The sequence below is a fragment of the Armigeres subalbatus genome, chromosome 2 (genome assembly GCF_024139115.2).
Source record: "Armigeres subalbatus isolate Guangzhou_Male chromosome 2, GZ_Asu_2, whole genome shotgun sequence".
Lineage (NCBI taxonomy): Eukaryota > Metazoa > Arthropoda > Insecta > Diptera > Culicidae > Armigeres > Armigeres subalbatus.
Genome location: NC_085140.1, coordinates 68,200,119 through 68,221,594, shown reverse-complemented (window position 1 = coordinate 68,221,594; position 21,476 = coordinate 68,200,119). Strand labels below are relative to the sequence as shown.

The window sequence follows — 21,476 nt, the reverse complement described above, 5'->3', positions numbered from 1 at the left end:
ATAAAACACTCAAATACACGACGTTAATCGTTGAAATCAACATTTTAAATTCTGATTGAATTCGCCCTATAGTAGACCCCCTGGGGGTCCATAATAGGAATTTGCTTCCCTATAGTCGACACTTCATTTGATTTTTATGTTCCGTTTCGGGACGTTCTTCTTCCCTATTATGGACCCCCCAAAATATTCCTATAATGGACACTCTCGTGTTTATTTTTTATAGAATTGTAAAAAATCATTTAATTTTACTTTCCATAGCATTTCCAATGCATGTAATCAAATCATAGGACTGTAAGGTAGGTTCTCCCGATGGAATTTTATAGCAAAATGTTTACATTGTGCTGTAATAATGCAAAAATGGCTGGAGGGTCCACTATTGGGCACTTTACCCTATATCTTATATTTATATTTAAAAAAATAGTTCTATGTAACGATTGCTACACCCACCCTACATGGTTTGGAAATGCCATATAATGTAAAAAGAAATTTATAAATCAAGTCTCCCAGGGGGGCAATCATAGGGCAAATTCAGTCAGACCTTCAAATGTTGATTTCAACGAATAAAAAATTCTTCTTCTAGAGGGTCTAATATTGGTCATTTCACCCTATCAAGTATAAAAGTACAAATTGAGGTGATGAGAAATAAGAGATGTTAAATATTTTTGCCGATTGATAATAAACAGCATTTTTTACATTAGGATAGGAAATTACGAACTTGGTGTCTTCGACAAAGTTTTCAAGGAGAACTTTTGCTACAACTCTCGCGAAGACATATACCTTCCATGTTGTAAAGTGGAAAAAATAATTTTTCATCTCACTTTTAGGGGGATTGATCATAAGGCTGAATACCTCCAAAAAAGAGCGTCGACTTACTGATAAAATGCCTCGAAGACGCCATTACGTTAAATCACATAATAAAGGTACTATTAATTAAACGCGCTAAAACACGATTTTAGCCACTGTGCACTGGTACAATTATCTTATTTGTATATGTAAAGTTACAAAGTTGTGTAGTTTAATGGAATACGTATAACAAGAAATGCAATCATATGAATACCTTTTTATATGAATACCAACTTCATTTTTATAGTGTGGAATGGAATAAGTTTCACAAATAGAAAAGCTCAATTTCAGATTTTAGTTTTTGTTTATTTGTTATTTCAGAAAATTTAATAACACTACGTCAGAAAAAGCAAACTCGCTCTCCTCTCGCAGTCGTCTCCTACGATCTTTACCATCGAATCCTGGCGCAATGGTTTGTCAGCATTTGTAGCATCACTTCGCATCTTCGTAACACTTTCAGTACTAATTATATTCTTTTAAACATTAAAGATAGGATATGTGTGCTATCCTATAGTTATTCTTTGTAAAATGATTTTATTTCTCAATAAGTTATGCCGTTCGTTCGAGCGAGTATCCCACCGAAGTTGTGGATCTTCTGACTTTCGAAGCTGTGCGTGATTTCTTCTTTCGTTTTTTTCTCGCCGATAATAAATTACAGTTCAATAATTTAGTCGTCCTCGGGGGACGTTTCGTTTGACTACATGCTGAATAAGTTAAAAACAATAAATGATTCGATTTGTTTTTGTTTTTAGAACCTCTTCTATACATGAATAACCTAAACTAAATCTTACTCATTTGAACTAATTACTAACTAAAAGGGCGGTGTAACTTCCGCTCTTTCGGTGATTTTGCTCATTTGCTTGTCTAAAATTTGTTCGTTAAAAATAGTCTACTAGAAGAAGAAAGTAAAAAATTAGACTTTTGATAGGAAAAGTTTAAATTTTACCAGAAAATGTGCGTCGAAAATTGGTGGTTCAAGTCTTGTTTTTCTCAGTACTTTTCAATTTGAAATATTCTGGCAGTCATATTCTTCTTCGTAGGTCAAACCAATTGACCGCCTGTCCTAAAACTTTAGTACAATACGGTAAGTTTCGATTAATAACTACTTTCTAAACAGCCTTAACTCTACAGACATAAGATAAGGACAGCTCGTGGCAATGAACAAGAGAAGAAAAGGCGGGATTGGGAAAAGTGGGCTTAGAAACTGATTTGTTGGCATTTGTTTCGGTATTTAGTACAAGTAGTTATGCGACGGCTCTTCGGGCCTTCCGCATGGCCCATCGTGTTTCTTGTGAACCAGAGATCGCGATCGACAGCTTTCAATGCTGAGGAAGCAATCGTTGGAGTAGGTTTTGCCGTCAGTGCCGCACACTGGTTCGAACTCCTGCGGACACATTCGCGAACAGCCCTTGAATGTGAAGGCCGCCAAACAGCGCTTAATTGGTACGACGAACATGTGCTTGCCGCAATTCTCCTTTCGCATGTAGCATTCGTTCGGATAGAGCTTATTATCAGAGCCGCAGATGTAGCTGGTGGCTTCGGTTTCACAGTTTGCTTCACAGTGAGCAGTGGTGGCACAATTCTTGAGGGAAACTGGCACAACTCGGAGACCGCAGGTCTTCTGTTTCAGTTCGCAGCTTGATCGGTAGGTGTTTCCGTCGGAGCCGCAAATGGGACCAATCTGATCCTCTTCGTAGGTGCAGCTCGAGCAATCGACCAGATCTGTCTTAGTCTTCAACTGTGTGCAGGCTCCAATGTGAGCGAGTTGGACTCCACGTCTGAAAGAAATTAAAGTGTTTACCATGGATTCATTTAAAAAAGAAACTTAAACTTACAGGCAAGTAGCTCTCGCCAGTTCGCATTCGTTGTTGTAAGTCCGTGAATCAGTACCGCACAGCAGATCCTTCTGATCGCCAAAAATCGAGGCACTGTTCTTATTGTGGTGCTTGCAGGCTGGGATGGACTTGCAGCGGCTCAACTTCTGCTTGCACCGTTCGATACCGACGACCTGGATCTTTTTCCGTTGTCTGAAATTATGGATTATTAATAACTGTTTCTGTTACAATAGCCCAACATTAGAATTCTCACCCGCAGTTCAACATCTTTAGTTCGCACATCGAGGTGTACACGTTTCCATCACTTCCGCAGATCATTTGCTGAGCTTCCCGAGCGCAATCCGTTGGGCAATCTTCGATCTTATTGGTAGCAGCTGCTGAGCTTCCGCCGGTACGTTCCTGGGCCATACAGAACGAGATTGGAACTTCGAAGACGTGCTTGCCGCAGTTGGATGATCGCATTTTACAAGCGCTGGCATACAAACGGCCATCGGATCCACAAGTTGGTCGGGCAACTCGCCAGCACGATTCTCGACAGTTGCGAGTGCTCTGGCAATGCTTGCGGCTAGTTCGTACCTAAAAAACGGAATATCGAGTACAGTGATCTTTTTGCATACAGTAATTCATGAACTTACGACACCCTGTCCACATGTGATCAACTTCATCTGGCACGTGGAGTTGTATACATTACCATCTGATGCGCAAACTGGTCCATCTTGAGGGGCACTAAAAATTAAAACCCATAATTAGTCATATTGTTAAGCCCCTAAATTCAACTCCGAAATATGCCTATTGCAATCGACTGGACATGATTCCCGAATGATGCTTCCGTTTGCGCAAGGTCCAACGTGAGCCAACGACACCGCAGCAGTTCCCACTCGACAGGCTTGCACTCGCAGCATACAGCGATTCAGATATGTTCGGCCATCGGTTCCGCACACCAGATCCTTCTCCGTTGGACAGCGATGACTGCACTGAGACCCCTGGGCCCTTTCGCAGCCCACCTTATCCTCGGTAACACTGTTCGGTGCGTTTTTGGTACAGGTTTTCTTCTTCATTTCGCATATGTTGGCGTAGATAAGCCCATCCGATCCACAGACCGGATCTGCTGGTGTTGCTGCCGGGGGACATGACCGGGGACAATGCGTCGATACGGCTTTACTTTGTCGGGCGGAGGCTTCTGTATCCACCAGAGCGGGTATGGCCTCTGAAAATGAATCGAACGAAAATAAAGTAAATCAGTAAATCACCTTTGGTAATTGAAATTCAAACAGCTTTCGCTCAGTACAAATATCAACCTCGATTAGCTTTCCGATCCCATAGTCGCTAAAGAGACCGACGTGACCTGATTAATGGTGAGCAGTTTCGCTGAGTTTATTGAACCACTCTTTCGACCCAATGTCGCTTTGATCTTGCACCGCGTCACCACATTAGGACCATTGAATTGCAAACGACCCGATTAAAGCCATCGCTTAGGACAACAAACTATTCAGTGAAATGCCGTGCAATGATCGTACCAATCGTACACCCACCCACGATCTCCAATCCCATTTCTCAGGTCGGATCGGATTCTGATTGTTCATCATTGTGTACCGAATGCAGTGCGCTGTGCTGTGCCCACGACGACCGGCGAGACAAGTCAGCCTACACAAAAGCTGTCACATCAGCAGCTCTCTTCGTGCTCGAGCAGCCCGAAGGAACTTTGTACGGGTAAAGCCATGTTTTGTTTCGTCCGCGTTCCATTCTTTTGCAGAAGGCCAATGTCACTCCACTGACCTGGAACTGTTGGTGCGCCAGTTGACAGGACCCCTTCGGCAATCGGGCGTTGTCACGTGGTCGCTTGGAACAGCGAACGGAAATGCGGTGATCTAGTAGCCTAGATTTATCTTGCATATAGATCTTTGGGTGCTTTTCTGGCAGGTTCGTTATAATGTAGGGAAAACTGTCCGATAATTGAGAGTGCACCTTTAATGGCGGCACTACAATTTATATAAAAACAACGAATCGATCATTACATTGCCAATCGTAATATAAATTAATCGTCATTAGTTTGGTAAATATAATTGTAGTTCCTTGATATTCGAATGCCTTTTCTACACAAACTTGTGGTAGTGTTCTCACGTTTTAGTGACCCTTATGAAAACAATGGTAATGCAACTATTGGAACACAAATTTCAAATAAAACACATTACAAACTTTGGCCCTCCTTAGCCGTGCGGTAAAACGCGCGGCTACAAAGCAAGACCATGCTGAGGGTGGCTGGGTTCGATTCCCGGTGCCGGTCTAGGCAATTTTCGGACTGGAAATTGTCTCGACTTCCCTGGACATAAAAGTATCATCGTGCTAGCCTCATGATATACGAATGCAAAAATGGTAATCTTTCTTAGAAACCTCGCAGTTAATAACTTTAGAAGTGCTTAATGAACACTAAGCTGCGAGGCGGCTCTGTCCCAGTGTGGGGATGTAATGCCATTAAGAAGAATAAGAAGAACATTACAAACTTTGGTACAATGTCTTAATATTTTGAGGATGTATTTTAGACTAAATTCCAGGCATTATTGGTAACAATGAAGGTTTTTTCCCTTCTCATTGCCAGCTTTTGTCAGCCTTGAAATAAAAAATCAATTTGGGAAGAATGGAAGAATTGTAGTAGGGGAACTGTTCCGTTTTCCATCTCACTGAACATATATCCAGTATTTTGCGCTCGACAATGGCGAGTTCCTTTTTGACATTCTAGACATTTAGACAAGAGGTAGAAAATATTTACCCTTTTTAATCAATGTAGGCCTTGAATCATTGAAAAACATTGGCACTCATCCGGTATCTATAAACAAACAAAATGTCAAAATATTTTCCGTTGCGTGTTGCAAGAGTTTGGTAGTTTTCACAAGCATTTTCAATAATTATGTATTTTATTTTCTAGGAATATAAAAGCCACAAAATAAGGACAAATCTATAATGCATTGCGTTTTTAATGGTAAAAGAAATCTGCAACCAGGCACCTGGATGCGGGGATACCCAGATACCAGATAGTGTACGGTTGGGTTCATTACGCTCGACGCACTGAAATTCCTCGAAACAAAGTTTTTTTTACACTTTCTGATTCCCTCCGGTAATAATTCAAGAGTGACTGTACGCATCGACGTCTGTTGTTCTTTTTTTTTGTCTTTATTGTCGAGACTTTCAGCCCAAGGCTGGCTCGTCTCGCCGTTGGACTTCCCATGTGCGCAAAAGCATTCCGACATCAACTCCTCTACCAAGGCAGCTGGAGTGGCCGCAGGCAACGGGCAGGTTCGAGGGCAGGTTAACTTACCGGACTAAAGGTATCTTACTACAATAAACTCTCTTTTTACGGAAGTTTTTTATACGTTACTTCGTTTTACGGCCTCCTTTTTACGGCACGTGACGTAAAAAGAATGTGAAACATTATTGACGCGGTTTCATCCCAAATATGTCCTACGAATATTTGTCTTTCACTTGCGGCTTAAATGTAAGCATATGAGTTGTTCTAAGATCTCCAAATTGTCCAAGAGTACCGAATCAAACAAGGCCTTCATGATGTCACCAGCTGCAGTATCAACTCAATTATGTCCTCCGAGTATTTTTTGTTCACCTGTGTCAAATCCAGACATATTAAATGTTGTAAGATCTCCAAATCGTCCTGGAGTTTGAATCAAATGGTCTGCTGAATCACCCAAGGCTTCCATGATGTCCCCAGCCGAGGTAACAAACCAATTATGTTCTTCGACTATCTATCATTCTTTTGCGTCTTAATTCTGAGCATATGAAATGTTTTAAGGTCTCCAACTTTTCCTGGAGTTTGAATCAAATGGTCTACCGGATCAACCAAGGCTTCCATGATGTTCCCAAACGCGGTAACAACTCAATTATGCCCGACTATCTATCCTTGTTTTGCGTCTAAAATCTGGGCATATGAGTTGATCTAAGATCTCCAAATCATCCTGGAGTTTGTATCAAATGGTCTGCTGAATCAACCAAGTCTTTCATGTTGTCCCCAGCCGCGGTATCAACCCAATTATGTCCTCTGAGTATTTTTCCTTCACTTGCGTCTCAAATCACACATCACACGTCACACATATGAGATGTTGAAGAATCTCCAAATCGTCCTCCAAAGAAATTCAGCACCAATCTCGTCGCTTCTTTTTGCTAAAAAGCTTTTATTACTGGTGAAAAAAATCCCAAAAATAAGTAACAAATCAAATTCCTTTTCATTGCTTTGTTTTTGATGGGATGGAAATAAGAGCTATGGGATGAAGTGCCGAACCATTCCACTACATCAGCGGTTCTCAAACTGTTTCTTGAGAGGTAGCCCTTTGAACTTTTGCATTAATTGAGATACCCCCTATGTTTTTTCTGCTGTAAATGAAAATAATCGTAACTCTTCAAGTATATGAGAAATGAACCTGAAAACTAACGGAATATATGGCTCTCCATAAACTTTTCCGATTTTCATTTTTTTTAAACTTCCCAATTAAAATTAAGTTCTTACATCGAGGGACTGACTGTAGGGACTGTTTTTACTATTGAAGGCTTCCAAGCATGTTGAAAGGAGGCTTTCGAGCCTTTTGGAAGTAGGATTCCGCGCCTCTTCCGAGAGAACCTTCCAAGCCTCTTGAAGATAGGCTTCCGAGTCTCTTGAAAGGCGGCTTTCGAGCCACTTAAAAGGAGGCGTCCGAGCATCTTGAAAGGAAGCCTCTGAGCTGCTTGAAAAAAGAATTACGAGCCTTTTGAAGAGAGGGTTCCGAGCCTCTCGAAAGAAGGCTCCATCAAGGGAGGCTTCCGAGCGTCTTGAAAGTAGGCTTTCGAGCCTCTTGAAAGGAGGCTTTCGAGCCTTTTGAAAGGAGGCTTCCGAACCTCTTGAAAGGAGGCTTTCGAGCCTCTTGAAAGGAGGCTTCCGAGCCTCTTGAAAAAAGGCTTCCGAGCCTCTTGAAAGGTGGCTTCCGCGCCTCTTAAAAGGAGGCTTCCGCGCCTCTTGAAAGAAGGCTTCAGAGCCTGATGAATGGAGGCTTCCGAGCCTCTTGAAAGGAGGCTTCCGAGCCTCTTGAAAGGAGGCTTCCGAGCCTCTTGAAAGGAGGCTTCCGAGCCACTTGAAAGAAGGCTTCCTAGCCTCTTGAAAGGAGGCTTCCTAGCCTCTTGAAAGGAGGATTCCGAGCCTTTTGAAAAAAGCTTCCGAGTCTCTTGAAAGGTAGCCTCCGCGTCTCTTGAAAGAAGGCTTCCGAGCCTCTTGAAAAAGGATTCCGAGCCTCTTAAAAGAAGGCTTCCGAGCTTCTTGAAAGGAGGCTTCCGAGCTTCTTGAAAGACCTTACGAGCCATTTTATGGAAGGCTTCCGAGTCTCTTGAAAGGACGCATCTGAGCCTCTTAAGAATACGCATTCAAATCTCTTGAAAAAATAATTCCGTGCATCTTGATGGGACGTTTTCGAGTTCTTGAAAGGAGGCTTCCAAGCCTCTTAAAAAGAGTCTTCCGAGCCTATTGAATGGCGGCGTTTGAGACCCCTGAAGGGGGCTTCGGAGTATTTTGAATAAACACTTTTGAGCCTCCCGAGCCTCTTGAATGGTGGCTTTTTAGCCACTTAAAATGAGGCATTGGAGTATCTTGAGTGGACGCTTCCAAGCTTCTTGAAGGAAAAAATCCGAGCCTCCCAGAGCGAAACACTCAAAAGGAGGCTTCTGAGCCTTAAAAGAGTCGTCCGAGCCTTTTAAAGGAAGGCTTTCAAGCCTCTTGAAAGGAGACTTTCGAGCTTTTAAAAAGTCCCGAGTAGCACACTTGTCATACACGAGTTTCTGTAACTCATACAGTACCAAATCGAGTCACATAAGTGCTGTGGCAACCAAAGCAGTAAGATTTGTGCAACTAGGTAGTCTTCCAGGCCTTAAAAAGGCGGAAAAGGCTTGAATAGGCGCTTCCAAGCCTCTTGAGAAAAGAATTCCGAGCATATCAAAGGAAGGCTTCGAGCCTTTTGATAGAAGGTATCGAGCCTTTTGAAAGAAAAAGCAGAAAAAAAAGTTTATAGAAAAAGAGCTTGGCTTCCGGGCCTCTTAAAAGATAGTTTTCGAACCTCTTAAAATGAGGCTTCCGGGTCACTTGTAAGGAGGCTTCCGAGAAGCGTAGAAGGATGCTTCCAATTCTCGTGCAACGAAGCAACTGAGCTTTTCGGGAAAAAATCTTTATGACTCTCAAATGGAGGCTTTCAAATCTGTAGACTCTAGAGTTCATTCTGTTTTGGCCTGATAGATTGCATAGAAATTTTTCAATATTTGTTTATTCGAGGTTTTGCCCTTTTGATATTTTGTCTCACAGCCCTTCATCCATTGTACTGGTTGTGGAGGTCAGGATTCAATAGGCCATGATTCACTGATCGCCATGCATATTATGTACAAGACAAAGTTTAGAAATAAAAAAAAAATATAAATTGTCAAAACATTATCAATAAGTTTTGATTAAAATTGTAATTCATCCGCCATTAAGCATTTTGTTCGAGGTACCACTTGGGCTCGGCAAAGGTAACCCCAGGGGTACATGTACCCCAGGTTGGGAACCGCTGCCCTACATAGTTGTAGCCAATTAGAATAAAATACACTGCAAAGTTAAGGCATAGATCCACGATGTAGAAGAAGAAATCCAATAGAAAGCGAATTGGCTCTACTAATCGTATGACTTAGAAGGTTTTAAACCAAAACACTCTTTTTATTGTTTTGATAAATAACAGCATTGCACGGTTAGCAAAAGTACCTAATTTTCCCGATGGTCTAGCGTTTCAAAACATAAAAGACGCCCCACAACCTAAATCCACTCCCCTTTCAATAAGGAGCCCTCTGCAAACAGCTCTGAATTCCCCGATAAAATACAAAACTCCGATGACTATCATTCCTCCACTGGTACCAACCACAACTTTACACACCTCCACACGATTGCCGACAATAAGCAAAGCACTCTGAACCCCAATCATCTAGCCTCCCAATCGAACAATGTTCAACCCAAGAAACCAAACAAATAATCAATTTTCCTCCAACCAATCGCCAGCTTTAACCTGCCTAGCTTTACAGTAGAATTTATTTGGACTAAGAGGAAGGCTCCCAGAATTACAAATGCTCATCTCTCAATATGATCCTATTGCATTAGCGCTACAGGAATCTACAATTTTACCCGATTACATTAAAAACTATAAGTTATACCTTTGCGAAAACCTTGTTCACTCTAATAGAAATGGAACAGCTATAGCCATTCAATCTGATATCCCCCATCGCCGAATTGATCTAGCAATAGCCATCGAAATAGAATTCCCCACAATTCATATTCCTCCCAATCATCCCTCTAACCAAGTCTTTCAAAAATTATGGATAAAATATCTTCCCCGGCTCTTTTGATCGGCGATTTTACCGGGCATTCTACTCTTTGGGGACACACCTCCAACAATATCCGAGGACGGCTACTCGAACAGTTCATCGACGAATGTGGTCTGACTCTTCTGAACGATGGTAGTCACGCCAGACTTTGCCCCTCTCCTGGGAAGTCATCCGCACTTGATCTATCCCTATGTACCCAGTATCCCAGTTGTCCTGGCGTGTTCACGACGACTGCTGTGGTAGTGACCACATCCTTCTTATCATCTCCTTGAACAGAGCCCCACCAGTTACTTCCTGCCGTCCAAGATGGCTACCTATATGAGTTGGCCGACTGGACGAACTACCAGAACGATGTCTTCGAATGCTTCACCAAAAATCCCCCTTCCTCTTTGGACGAATTGTTGAACAACTATTTACTATTGCTAATCGTCACATTCCGAGAACAAAAGGCTCTCCGGGAGAAAATCGGTTCCATGGTGGAATCCGGAAGTTCGTTCAGTCATTAAACTCCGTCGTAAAAAAATACGTGCTCTTCAAAGAGTGGCAAGAGGTGAACGGAAATGTTCTGCAGCCTATAATAAGTTTGAAGCTGCTCGAAATGCAGCCAAGGTTGCTACCAAGCAGGCAAAACAGAACAGCTGGGATAAATTCATCGACTCGATAAACCCCAATAGGAAAGAACTGTGGGACAAAACCCACCGACTGAACGGAACTAAAAGCCGAAAACCCATCAAACTACTGATGATCCCTCCATTACCACAGAACACCTTGCAGATTATTTCTCCACCTTTTCTTCTTCCTACAACTATTCTGAACCCTTTTTATCCCACAAAGCCGAGCTCGAAGCATCTACCCATAGTTTTCAAAGCGACAGTAATGCCGAATGGGCCCTAAATAAAGTCCAAGATTCGTTAGCTGACCCCGACGAAGCTTCAAGAATCTTCCTCTTGATCCTAACCATCTATAACGGAATTTGGAGCAAAGGTGATTGTAGAGAATTGACAATTGATGTCTTTTCGAACCAAGATTAGACCAATAACTGATTTCAATCTAGAGCTTTCAAACAAACCTTTTCTACACGCCTGATTATTTATAATTGCTTTTATTTATAGAGGTGCATAATTTCTTTTATTATTATTATCGGGATATCGTTGTTATAGAGATTTTTTAAGCTAATGAATGGGTCTTCTCTTATTCCTCAGATTACCCTACATGTCTACTCCTATTTATTATTTTTTAAAATAATGCGATTATTTATTCTTATAAATGTTGTTATAATTCAATAATGTTAAGACAGATTTAACAATCAAGTTGTAAGTTCCCGTGTAATTATTCATATATAGTGTACAGCAGCATGTCCTTGAATTTTGCCGGTTTCTTCATTTCACGTTTTGATTTTCTTTGTGTGTCGTCATCGCATACATCCATCATTTGATCTTCCCCTACAAGTGATTCTGGTGTAATCGGCTCATGAGCATCAGATATCCTCTTTGCATCTTGTACATTGCGCGAAAACTGGACCCCACGATCTCTACGCACTACGATTTTAGCTCCATCACGTGCAATCACCGTATATTTCTCCGCTCCGAAGATAGGATCGCTCTTGCAACGCTTTATTTTCGTTATCACGACCATATCGCCGACTGCAATATCTGATGGCTTTGCTCCTCGTCTCTTGTCAGCATACTGAGAATTTTTCGATTCCCCATACAATAGCCAAGGCCTCTTTATGCGTATGGGGGTATCTTTGCTCTGTCTCAGTAAGGGCTTTTGATGAACATGCAATGATCCTTGCTTTGGAAGAGTTATCGTACTGCACTAGGACAGCGCCCAGAGCATATGGCGATGCGTCGACGAACAATTCAGTGACATCGTCTCGGGAGAAGTAACCCAAAACTTCCACTGCTTTTAACGCTTGATCTTTAAGATAGTTGAACTCGATTTCCAAATCGGCATTCCAATGAAACTGGTTGGATTTTGCTAAATCCCTTAGATTTTTAGTTTTATCTGCTCGGTGATATATGAATTCTCGCTTAAGTTTTCAAAAGGTCCTAAGTAACATTTTTTTCACGAATTAATTTGACTAGCGCAATCAACAGAACAACATGCAAGCTTTTGATTGCAGTACTCAAATTAGTTCATGATAAAAATGTTACTTAGGTCCTTTTGAAAAGTTAAGCAAGAATTTCTCGACAAATGTGATCAGACCTAAGAAACTCTTGACTTCCGCCAAAGAATGTGGTCTTCGAAAGTTCTTAATTGCACTCACTTTTTCGGACTCTATGCTCCACCCATCTTCAGACAACGTGAAACCCAAAAAATCCACCGAAGATTTTGAAATCCTACATTTCTTCTGATTAATCTCGACGTTATGGTTCTCAAATCGACGCATCACTATAATAAATTAACTACTATGAACAAAATAGGCCTCAAATTAAAAAATAATGCATAAATTACCTTCTTTTAGATTCGCATCATGTTCTTCTTGAGTAGCGCCGAACACAAGCACATCGTCTAAATAATTAACAGTTCCTTCACAGCCAGCTAGGATACCTGTTTGCATTATCTCCTGGAAGATATCCGGAGCGTTACATAACCCGAAAGGAAGGCGACAATACCGGTACATTGTATCTCCAGAGAAAAAGTTTGTCAAATGACGAGAACCTTCATCTAGTGGTACATGATGAAAAGCGCTTGAGAGGTCGATTGTCGAGAAATATTTGGCACCATGAAGGTCCATTAGGATTGATTCAAAAGTTGGCATTTGAAATGGCGTTCTGAATATACACTTGTTAGGGCCTCGTAATGATTGACTTACGAATATCGTCCTTTCCCTTTGGAACAACCAGTAAAGATGAACAGAAGGATCTATCCATTGAATCTGTCACCTTCTCGATGATTCCGGCAGATAGAAGCTCTTGCAGCATTTGCTTCATTTTATCTTTGTACGCCGGAGAAATGTATGTGAATACATTCCGAGCTGGAGCGATATCTTTGTTATAGCTTAGACTGACAGGAGCTATATTGAACGTAGGGAACTTTTTGGTTGACAACAAAAGAATACGAGGGTTAGCTAGTTCACATGGCCATGAGACCTCTTCCGCATCCATAATTGGAACGTTAAGTCCAACAGCTAGCACACTGTACCTCGAAGCGGTATTGAAACCTAGTAGCGATCTGACTTCATCAACAACGTAAAACTTCTCAAACATTGACGGCCGGTCCTCTGAAATATACAGATTGGCACTGAAGGTTGCAATAACTTTTATTTCGTCGCTTGAAGCGTATGCTCGCAGAGGTTTGTCGGCCGAATATCGTAGATCATATATTTCCTTAGAGCTTGACAGAATATCATTGAAAGAATTCTTCGTGACAGTATTCACTTGTGCACCGGAGTCGATAAAGAAAAAAATTCCACATTTGCAACCTTAGCTCTAATCAGCGCATCTTTTTCAGTTAGTACCACGTTGGAAGACTGTCCTAACGTATCTATCTCAAACGTACTTGTTTTTATACTATTGGTGTCAATTTTCAGTAGCTTCGAATTTAAACTGTGCTTAGCTTCAGACTGTCTTCTATTCGCTTCTTGACAACCCTGTAAACCAATAGCAAGCGTGTTAATTTACCACACAGAATAGTTGCTAGATTGCATTTAAGAATATCAAAAACATTGCGGTTTTGATGATCTGTTCTTGCGCTGAAACTCTTCCTCGTTCATCTTCTCAATCTCGCTGTCTCGAACCATATCGATGAGGTCTTTCATCGATCCTTGCTTGATCCAATTACGGTGTGCTAGAGAGCGAACGACGCTGTCTGTGGTTCCTTTTGTGATTGTTCTTGCAATCGCTTCCATTTCCTCTTCACTGCTGTATTCACATAACTTGGCAGCCACGCCAACACGACGAACGAACTGTATGTTGTCCTCTTTCGATGATTGACTCATGTTCATCAGTTTGCTCCGCTGTGACATCAAATATGCTCGTGACCCGTAGTAGCCATCCAGACGAGCGATAGCATTCGAATACGGAAACGTGAGTTGATCCGGCATGCCCGTGGCCGTGATTGTGCTTTGGAAGATCTCCAGCAGACTAGCTCCGGCCTTTATCTTAAAGATCCCCATTTTCGTTCGCTCATCGGTCGTACTTATCAAATTGAGAGAGGTTTCCAGGATTTCCTTCCAGCGTAGGTAGGCTTCCCAAGTAACATTTTGAGTTTTATGAATTGCTACAGGAGTATTTGAATTCTACGACAATAAAACCCTAGCCAAGGCATTTGCCTCTCGATCGCTTACACCAAAACCTCTTGAAGAGTAGTATCTGCCTAGTTGGCCCACTCTTGCAATGGTTTTTAAGTGTAAATGTAAGACGAAATTCAAGATCAGAAACTGACAAAACCTGAACAAAAAATTGGCACCAAAAACCTTTCGAAATCCATGTGCAAACTGCTATAAAAGAAAGTTGGCATTAGTTAAAACCTTTTCTAAGCTACTTAATCTTGATGCCTGCGGAATTCTCTAGATCTAGTTTTATTCAAACAATCACATGAAATAATAAAATACGTTCAGTCTCAACAAAATAAATTAAAATTTATTTTGTATGAAACCATAAGATGCCATAATCAAATATGTAAATGAAATATTCTGAACTAAACCATAGATAAAAATAATTGAAGCAGAGTTGCTGCATGGTGCATAAAATGTTGGTGCCGATTCAGATTTATTGTGTCATATAGCGCAAAACATTGATATAACTGATGCGCTCTCAGTAAGCTTCAATTTAATAACTTTTTTTTAAAAAGCTAATTGTTCGATAAACAAAAAAAAAAGTTTTTCTGCATTTATTATTTATTGCATTAATATTTATTGATTTTTGATTGTTCGTAGCTTATTCGTTTATAAAATAGGATGAATGAAATGCAGTATAAATACATATTTGAATTCAAAGTGTCTGCTGATGCTAAGTGAAAAAAATATGGCGATGGCATCCGAGATGATTTTTCGTGATCAATTTGTTCAAATTGCTTTGCTTCGATGAAATCAACTTTAAAATCACAATGTTTAAATGTGACAATAAAAAAGCTTTTTTCCATGCGTAATTGCTTATGTACTATATACATTAGCTATTACAAATGCCGATTGGTCATTTTTCAACATTAATGATCACCATAATAAGAGAGAATTTGACAGTTCAAGTTTTCCAAATAAAAATAAACAAACCGCATGGATGTAAGTTTTCGGAACATTCCGGATTCCGAATTGATCAATTATACACAGAGGAGCGACATCCAATTTTTTCACTATGGATTTTGACAGGTTTGCCTGTTCGTTCTTTTTTGGGGGATAAATTTATCCCCCAGTGTCAAATTACCCCAATACTGATTTATTTTGCAATAGTATGTGCGTGAATTTTGAATGTTTACGTTTTTACAGGAGAATATGATGCAAAACGCCCATACCACTCAATAATGCAACATGATACAATCTTGGGAAAATAGAGAAAAATTAAACTTATTATCAATTAAAACAATTTTACACTCTATTCCATGCTTCAAACTTAAGAATGTTCAACTTATTTGCTCAATTCTCCATAATGCTACTTGCACAAGGTACTGTCTATGCCTTTGTTCGTTTTATATCATTTTCACCATCGGAATTGTTTATGTTGCATTGGTGACTCAGAAAAGATGTGACAAAGATAGCGTAGCTTGCCATCCCCGTGATTATACACGTAAGTAAAAAATAAAATACTACACTAGTTGTCGCTTGTGACGGCACTCTTACTCTTCCAGAAATAAAAATGCATCCCGTGCTTTACCGTACCATCGTCAAAGAAAATGTGAAACGTTTGATATGGATGGGGCAGGTACGCACACCATGTTATTTCTTCTATCGTTAGTGTCTTTCCACCTCGCGATTTTGGAAACGCAAATTTCGGCATCGAGATAATTTATGTAACTGAAAATGGCTCAGCATGCATATTGTGAGTAAGCACGCATCTTAGTAATTTTTAAAGATTATATTTGATGTAAGAATGAAGTTTTTAGCTACTACTCGCCTTCACTTCGCAATTATCGTTTTTTTTCAATCGATCAGAAATGCAATGTTTACAGCATTCATAAATGCCAATACATCTCATGTAAAGTCAATTGTTTTGAAAGTAACATTTATAGTCACAAAACGACTTTAAAAAGTATTTCATAGTACCAATTAAAACAAACATCACAAAGCTTTATTATTACTTTACATATGGGTTTAACCAAGGCAAGAAGTGCCTCAATAAATTCATATTTAAATTTTCATAGTATCCGGAATATATAACCTGCTTCAAAAGGTTTTTAAAACAACCTATAGAAGGATCATAATTCACGCATGGTAAATGCTTTCTGTAAGCTGAAGAGCATGACTATTGCCTAAATAAAACCGCAATAAATAACACCGAATGCCAAAGAGCTGTGTGAATGTTAGTTGGGTTGTTTGTCAACTTCGAGTTCTCCATCCGACGGCTTGCACTCCGGAATATTCAGTGTACTCAGCGACAAATGTGTCATGGACGCCATCATAACCGATTCACTTGCTGTATTCGGCCGTTCCATACGAATTTCACTGGATTGTGCTTGCGGGAGTTGTTCATCGAGCTCTGATACTAACAACATACTACTGCGGTTTTCGTTACTAGTAATCTCATGAAGTTTTGCTCTTAGGGTTTCAATTTCAGCTCGCGACGCCTCTAGTTCTTTCTGGAGCCTTTTTTTAGACGCTGGTTTCTCAGCAGTATCTGCAGCTCCTTTTGAAGTAGTTTGCTATAGCAACCTTAGCAACGTCAACAACTTTTAGCACTAAGTTATTTTTTTTTCTCGGAATCGAGCTGCATAAATGTTTGATTATCAAAATATAATTGACTCAATCTGCATTTTCAACAAAAAAACATAATATTTATATATATACATATATATATTTTTTTTATCTCTGCCCATGCCTGTCAGAGTCTAATTTTGATCCGGTTATCTGTCTTTGTCCATCAGAAACCGTAACACTTCATCTCCGCCTATGTCCATCAGAGACTACTCGCAATTTCATTTTTAGGATCTCTGCCCATGTCCGTCAGAGTCCAATTCTTTTTTTTTTTTTTTGGTTGTCTGCCATCAGAAACCATTTCTTATTGGTCTAGTCTTTGTTCATAATACGACAAATTAAATTGATTCAAACCTTCTACCGACGACGCCATTGTAGAGAATTGACAATTGATGTCTTTTCGAACCAAGATTAGACCAATAACTGATTTCAATCTAGAGCTTTCAAACAAACCTTTTCTACACGCCTGCTTATTTATAATTGCTTTTATTTATAGAGGTGCATAATTTCTTTTATTATTATTATCGGGATATCGTTTTTATAGAGATTTTTTAAGCTAATGAATGGGTCTTCTCTTATTCCTCACAGTAATATACCTGATTCTTGAAAAGAAGGCCTAAGGGATCGTCCACAAATAACGTAACGCTTTGAGGGGGGGTTGGCCAAAGTGTGACGATCCATACAAAATTTTCAGACATTTCATACAAAAAGTGTGACATAGGGGGGAGGGGGGGTTGAAAATGCCCAATTTTTGCGTTACGTAATTAATGGATCTTCCCTAATAGTCCCCATCCCTAAACCTGACACGGACTGTCAGAGGGCCGACAGTTTCCGTTCCATAACTCTCCTTAACTCAGTTCAATCAAAGTTAATTGCCTATTTCCGGGGATTAAACCACCCGACTTGGACGTTAATTTACAATGTTATGGAAACCCATATGTGAATATGTACGTTATGTGGAAGATATTGATTTGAAAAATGTATTGGAGGTAACCACTTTCCCTTCGATGGGACTCGAACCCATGACCCTACAGTACGCTAGACTGGTGCTTTAACCAACTAAGCTACGAAGGACCTCCGTCGGCCTTCGCAACCTAGCGGCTACTGAACGAGCTCGAGATTCCCAAATTGGACGCATAGTCAAATCACTCGCAATCCATTTCTCAAGCCAATACTTCCACATGTGTATTGTACACGTCCACATTAGAGGAGCGTGAGTATTTAGAATGTCTGGCGGCTATACACATTCTTCATCAGCAACGGTACTGATCAAGTGAGGTTGTGTAAGCATTTGCCAGTCGGTCGTCAAGCTCAGACCCGACCGCATTGCGTAGGCAAGAGCACGCAACTCAGGTTCAGTTCAATCAAAGTTAATTGCCTATTTCCGGGGATTAAACCACCCGACTTGGACGTTAATTTACAATGTTATGGAAACTCATATGTGAATATGTACGTTATGTGGAAGATATTGATTTGGAAAATGTATTGGAGGTAACCACTTTCCCTTCGATGGGACTCGAACCCATGACCCAATTTGGGAATCTCGAGCTCGTTCAGTAGCCGCTAGGTTGCGAAGGCCGACGGAGGTCCTTCGTAGCTTAGTTGGTTAAAGCACCAGCGTACTGTAGGGTCATGGGTTCGAGTCCCATCGAAGGAAAGTGGTTACCTCCAATACATTTTCCAAATCAATATCTTCCACATAACGTACATATTCACATATGAGTTTCCATCTCCTTAACTGCATCGGGAAGATTCTTGAAAAGATGGTTAACAGACGGCTCATTTCTCTCTTGGAATCTCTTGGACCTATCGAAAGCCTACTACCGTGCGTGGCGTTTTCCCATCCTCAAATCTCTTGAGGAATGGGGAATCAAAGGTCCCATGGGTCGCTATGTACAATGCTTTCTGGGGGACAGAAGATTCAGGGTCGCTATAGGCAACAACCGCTCCGAGGTAAGGAGTCAAGAGAATGGAATTCCTCAAGGTTTTGTTATAGCACCCACCCTCTTTCTCATCTGCATGCAATCACTATTTAAAAACATTCCTCCTAATGTCCATATTCTGGTTTATGCTGACGACATTGTCATCCTAACCTTTCATAATTTCAAATCCCTCGCCAGAAAACGAATACAATCCGCTGTAAATTCTGTCTCGGAATGGGCAGACCATCACGGTTTCTCTATTTCCCCCGATAAATCACAACTTCTTCATATCAGCACTAACAGAAAAAAAAAAGTTAAGCAAATTACCTGACCTCACCCTGAATCACACTGTTGTTAAATCTAAGCAATCCCTCAAAATCCTTGGCGCCCACCTTGAAAGCGACATTCGTATTAGCCTAATCTGGCTCATAGGCTCCAAAATACGCAGCGCACACAGAACAACAGTTATTCGCGTAATTAAACCCTGGCTTCTCTTTAAAATGTTCTACGGAATTGGATTCTTTGATAGAGGTGGTACAATGATCGGCAAACGGTTTATCACCAGTCCAATCTCTGCTATTATTACCGAATGCGGTCCACTTTTGCGGTCCTTTCTCTTTTAAAATAGGTTAAAGCTGGTGACCCTCCATCTAAAATTCAGGCTTGTTTCCATGAACTCATTTCCAACAAGTACTCTAGACATAAACATACCTATACAGATGGCTCAGTGTTTAATGCAACGTACACACCAGTCAAGCAGTTTGACGAACATTGACTCCGCCCCCAAGAAAACGCTTCGGTTGCTGTGTGACCGTGACCGTGTGTGAAGGTGTTCGAACAATCATTTGACGGTTGGCAACTCGGTTGGAAAAAATCAAAACGGAGTGATTTTGGTTTGAGTTGTCGGGGGTGGAGCCAAGGTTCGCTGAACATGTTTGAGCATTTAAAGTGAAGTTACACAAACCCGCATATATTTTTTGATGGTTGATGCTCAAGTTGGCGCTTCAGTCGTTCGTGTGTGATATTGTTGGTCGAATAAATTGATTGTTCGTGCCGCTGTTGGTAAAACTTAATGGATGTTTGAATAAACGAGAGGTGGAGTCAATGTTGGTCAAACTGCTTGACCGTGTGTACGTTCCATAATGCAATGTACACACCAATCAAGCAGTTAAACGAACATTGACTCCGCCCCCCAGAAAACGCTTCGATTGCTGTTTTGTTTGAACGTGTGTGAAATAGGGTTTCTTATGGAACGTACACACGGTCAAGCAGTTTGACCAACATTGACTCCACCTCTCGTTTATTCAAACATCCCTCAAGTTTTACCAACAGCGGCACGAACAATCAATTTATTCGACTAACAATATCACACACGAACGACCGAAGCGCCAACTTGAGCACCAACCATCAAAAAATATATGGCGGTTTATGCAACTTCACTACAAATGCTCAAACATGTTCGGCGAACCTTGACAACTCAAACCAAAATCAAACCGTTTAAATTTTTCCCACCCGAGCCGCCAACTGTCAAATGGTTGTTCGAACAACTTCACACACGCTCAAACAAAGCAGCAACCGAAGCGTTTTCTTGGGGGCGGAGTCAATGTTCGTCAAACTGCTTGACTGGTGTGTACGTTGCATTACCCCATTCCAGGCCTAACATGCATACGACTGCATTATTTAATTGATATTTATGACAGGAATCAACTTTTCCTGAATTTCGTGGGCCGTGCAATACCGCAAAGGGGTTCACTTCTGCTAAAAAATAGCTTTTCTTGGTAAACATCGTTTGAAAAAGCTTTCATTTGATTTAAATTAACGATGTGCAGCACTCATTTCAGTCATAGCGATTGCATATCCGGCCCACTTCCAAACCAGTTCCCGGCCTAAGCAAAATTTCGCTCAATCTCTCAACATCTTACTCTCATTCTCTCTCGGGACGGTAGAAAATGCGACGTAAACAAAAATATGCACGTTCAACGCCGACATGATGCCAGATGGTATTATTTATAATAATTTTTATTTGGTTGAAAAGATATATTCACTCATCCAAATTACTTCCAAACGCTTAAAAACTATGTTTTTACTATTTGCAATCGAGAGAATTATAAATAACATGATAGCGTCAACTAATTAGATAGTTTTCCTATGAACGATGAAGGATTTTTTTCATACTAAAAAAGACTCCTGGCCTTCTGGCAGCACGGTGCGGCTAGAAGTTCTTAGGCCGAGGTGAATTTTTGTTCGGTTTGAGGATACATTTTTAAATGTATTCTGATATGTTTATATGTATTAGTTCTAGTGAAACGAACAAATAGAAAAGATTAAAGTGCGTGAGTTTAGAATTATTGTGTGGTGATTAACAGATTGAAGCAGTGATTGTATTGAGAACTGTGACGATTTTCAGGTAGGTGTTTATATGTAAATACCGTTTTGTATAAGTGGAAAGATTCACTCCGGCTCAGTGGTGTAGCAACGGTGAGCGAATGTTCGGAATCTACATTTTTATTTTCTATAATTGGACCAATTAGGAGTGAAATAAATAGTTGGAAAATATTAAGTATTGTGCTAAAAAAATGGGAAACTTTGTTGAAATTATCAATCATAAACCTACGGCTTCCAAAAAGTATAAATCCTTAGTTTTCTGTGCAGTGAGCC

General features: G+C 40.5%; 1 protein-coding gene across 1 annotated transcript in view; it reads right to left on the bottom strand.

The window, feature by feature from the left end:
- Positions 1-1,128: 1,128 nt before the first annotated feature.
- Positions 1,129-21,476, bottom strand: part of LOC134208832 (agrin) — a 335,565-nt gene continuing 315,217 nt past the window's right edge. Inside the window, exons 2-6 of the mRNA XM_062684778.1 lie at positions 3,468-3,885; positions 3,314-3,404; positions 2,932-3,254; positions 2,679-2,870; positions 1,129-2,621 (exon numbers count right to left, since the gene is read on the bottom strand). Of these exons, the coding sequence (XP_062540762.1) occupies positions 2,075-2,621; positions 2,679-2,870; positions 2,932-3,254; positions 3,314-3,404; positions 3,468-3,885 (1,571 nt within the window). The 3' untranslated portion in view covers positions 1,129-2,074. The remainder of the gene's footprint in view (positions 2,622-2,678; positions 2,871-2,931; positions 3,255-3,313; positions 3,405-3,467; positions 3,886-21,476) is intronic.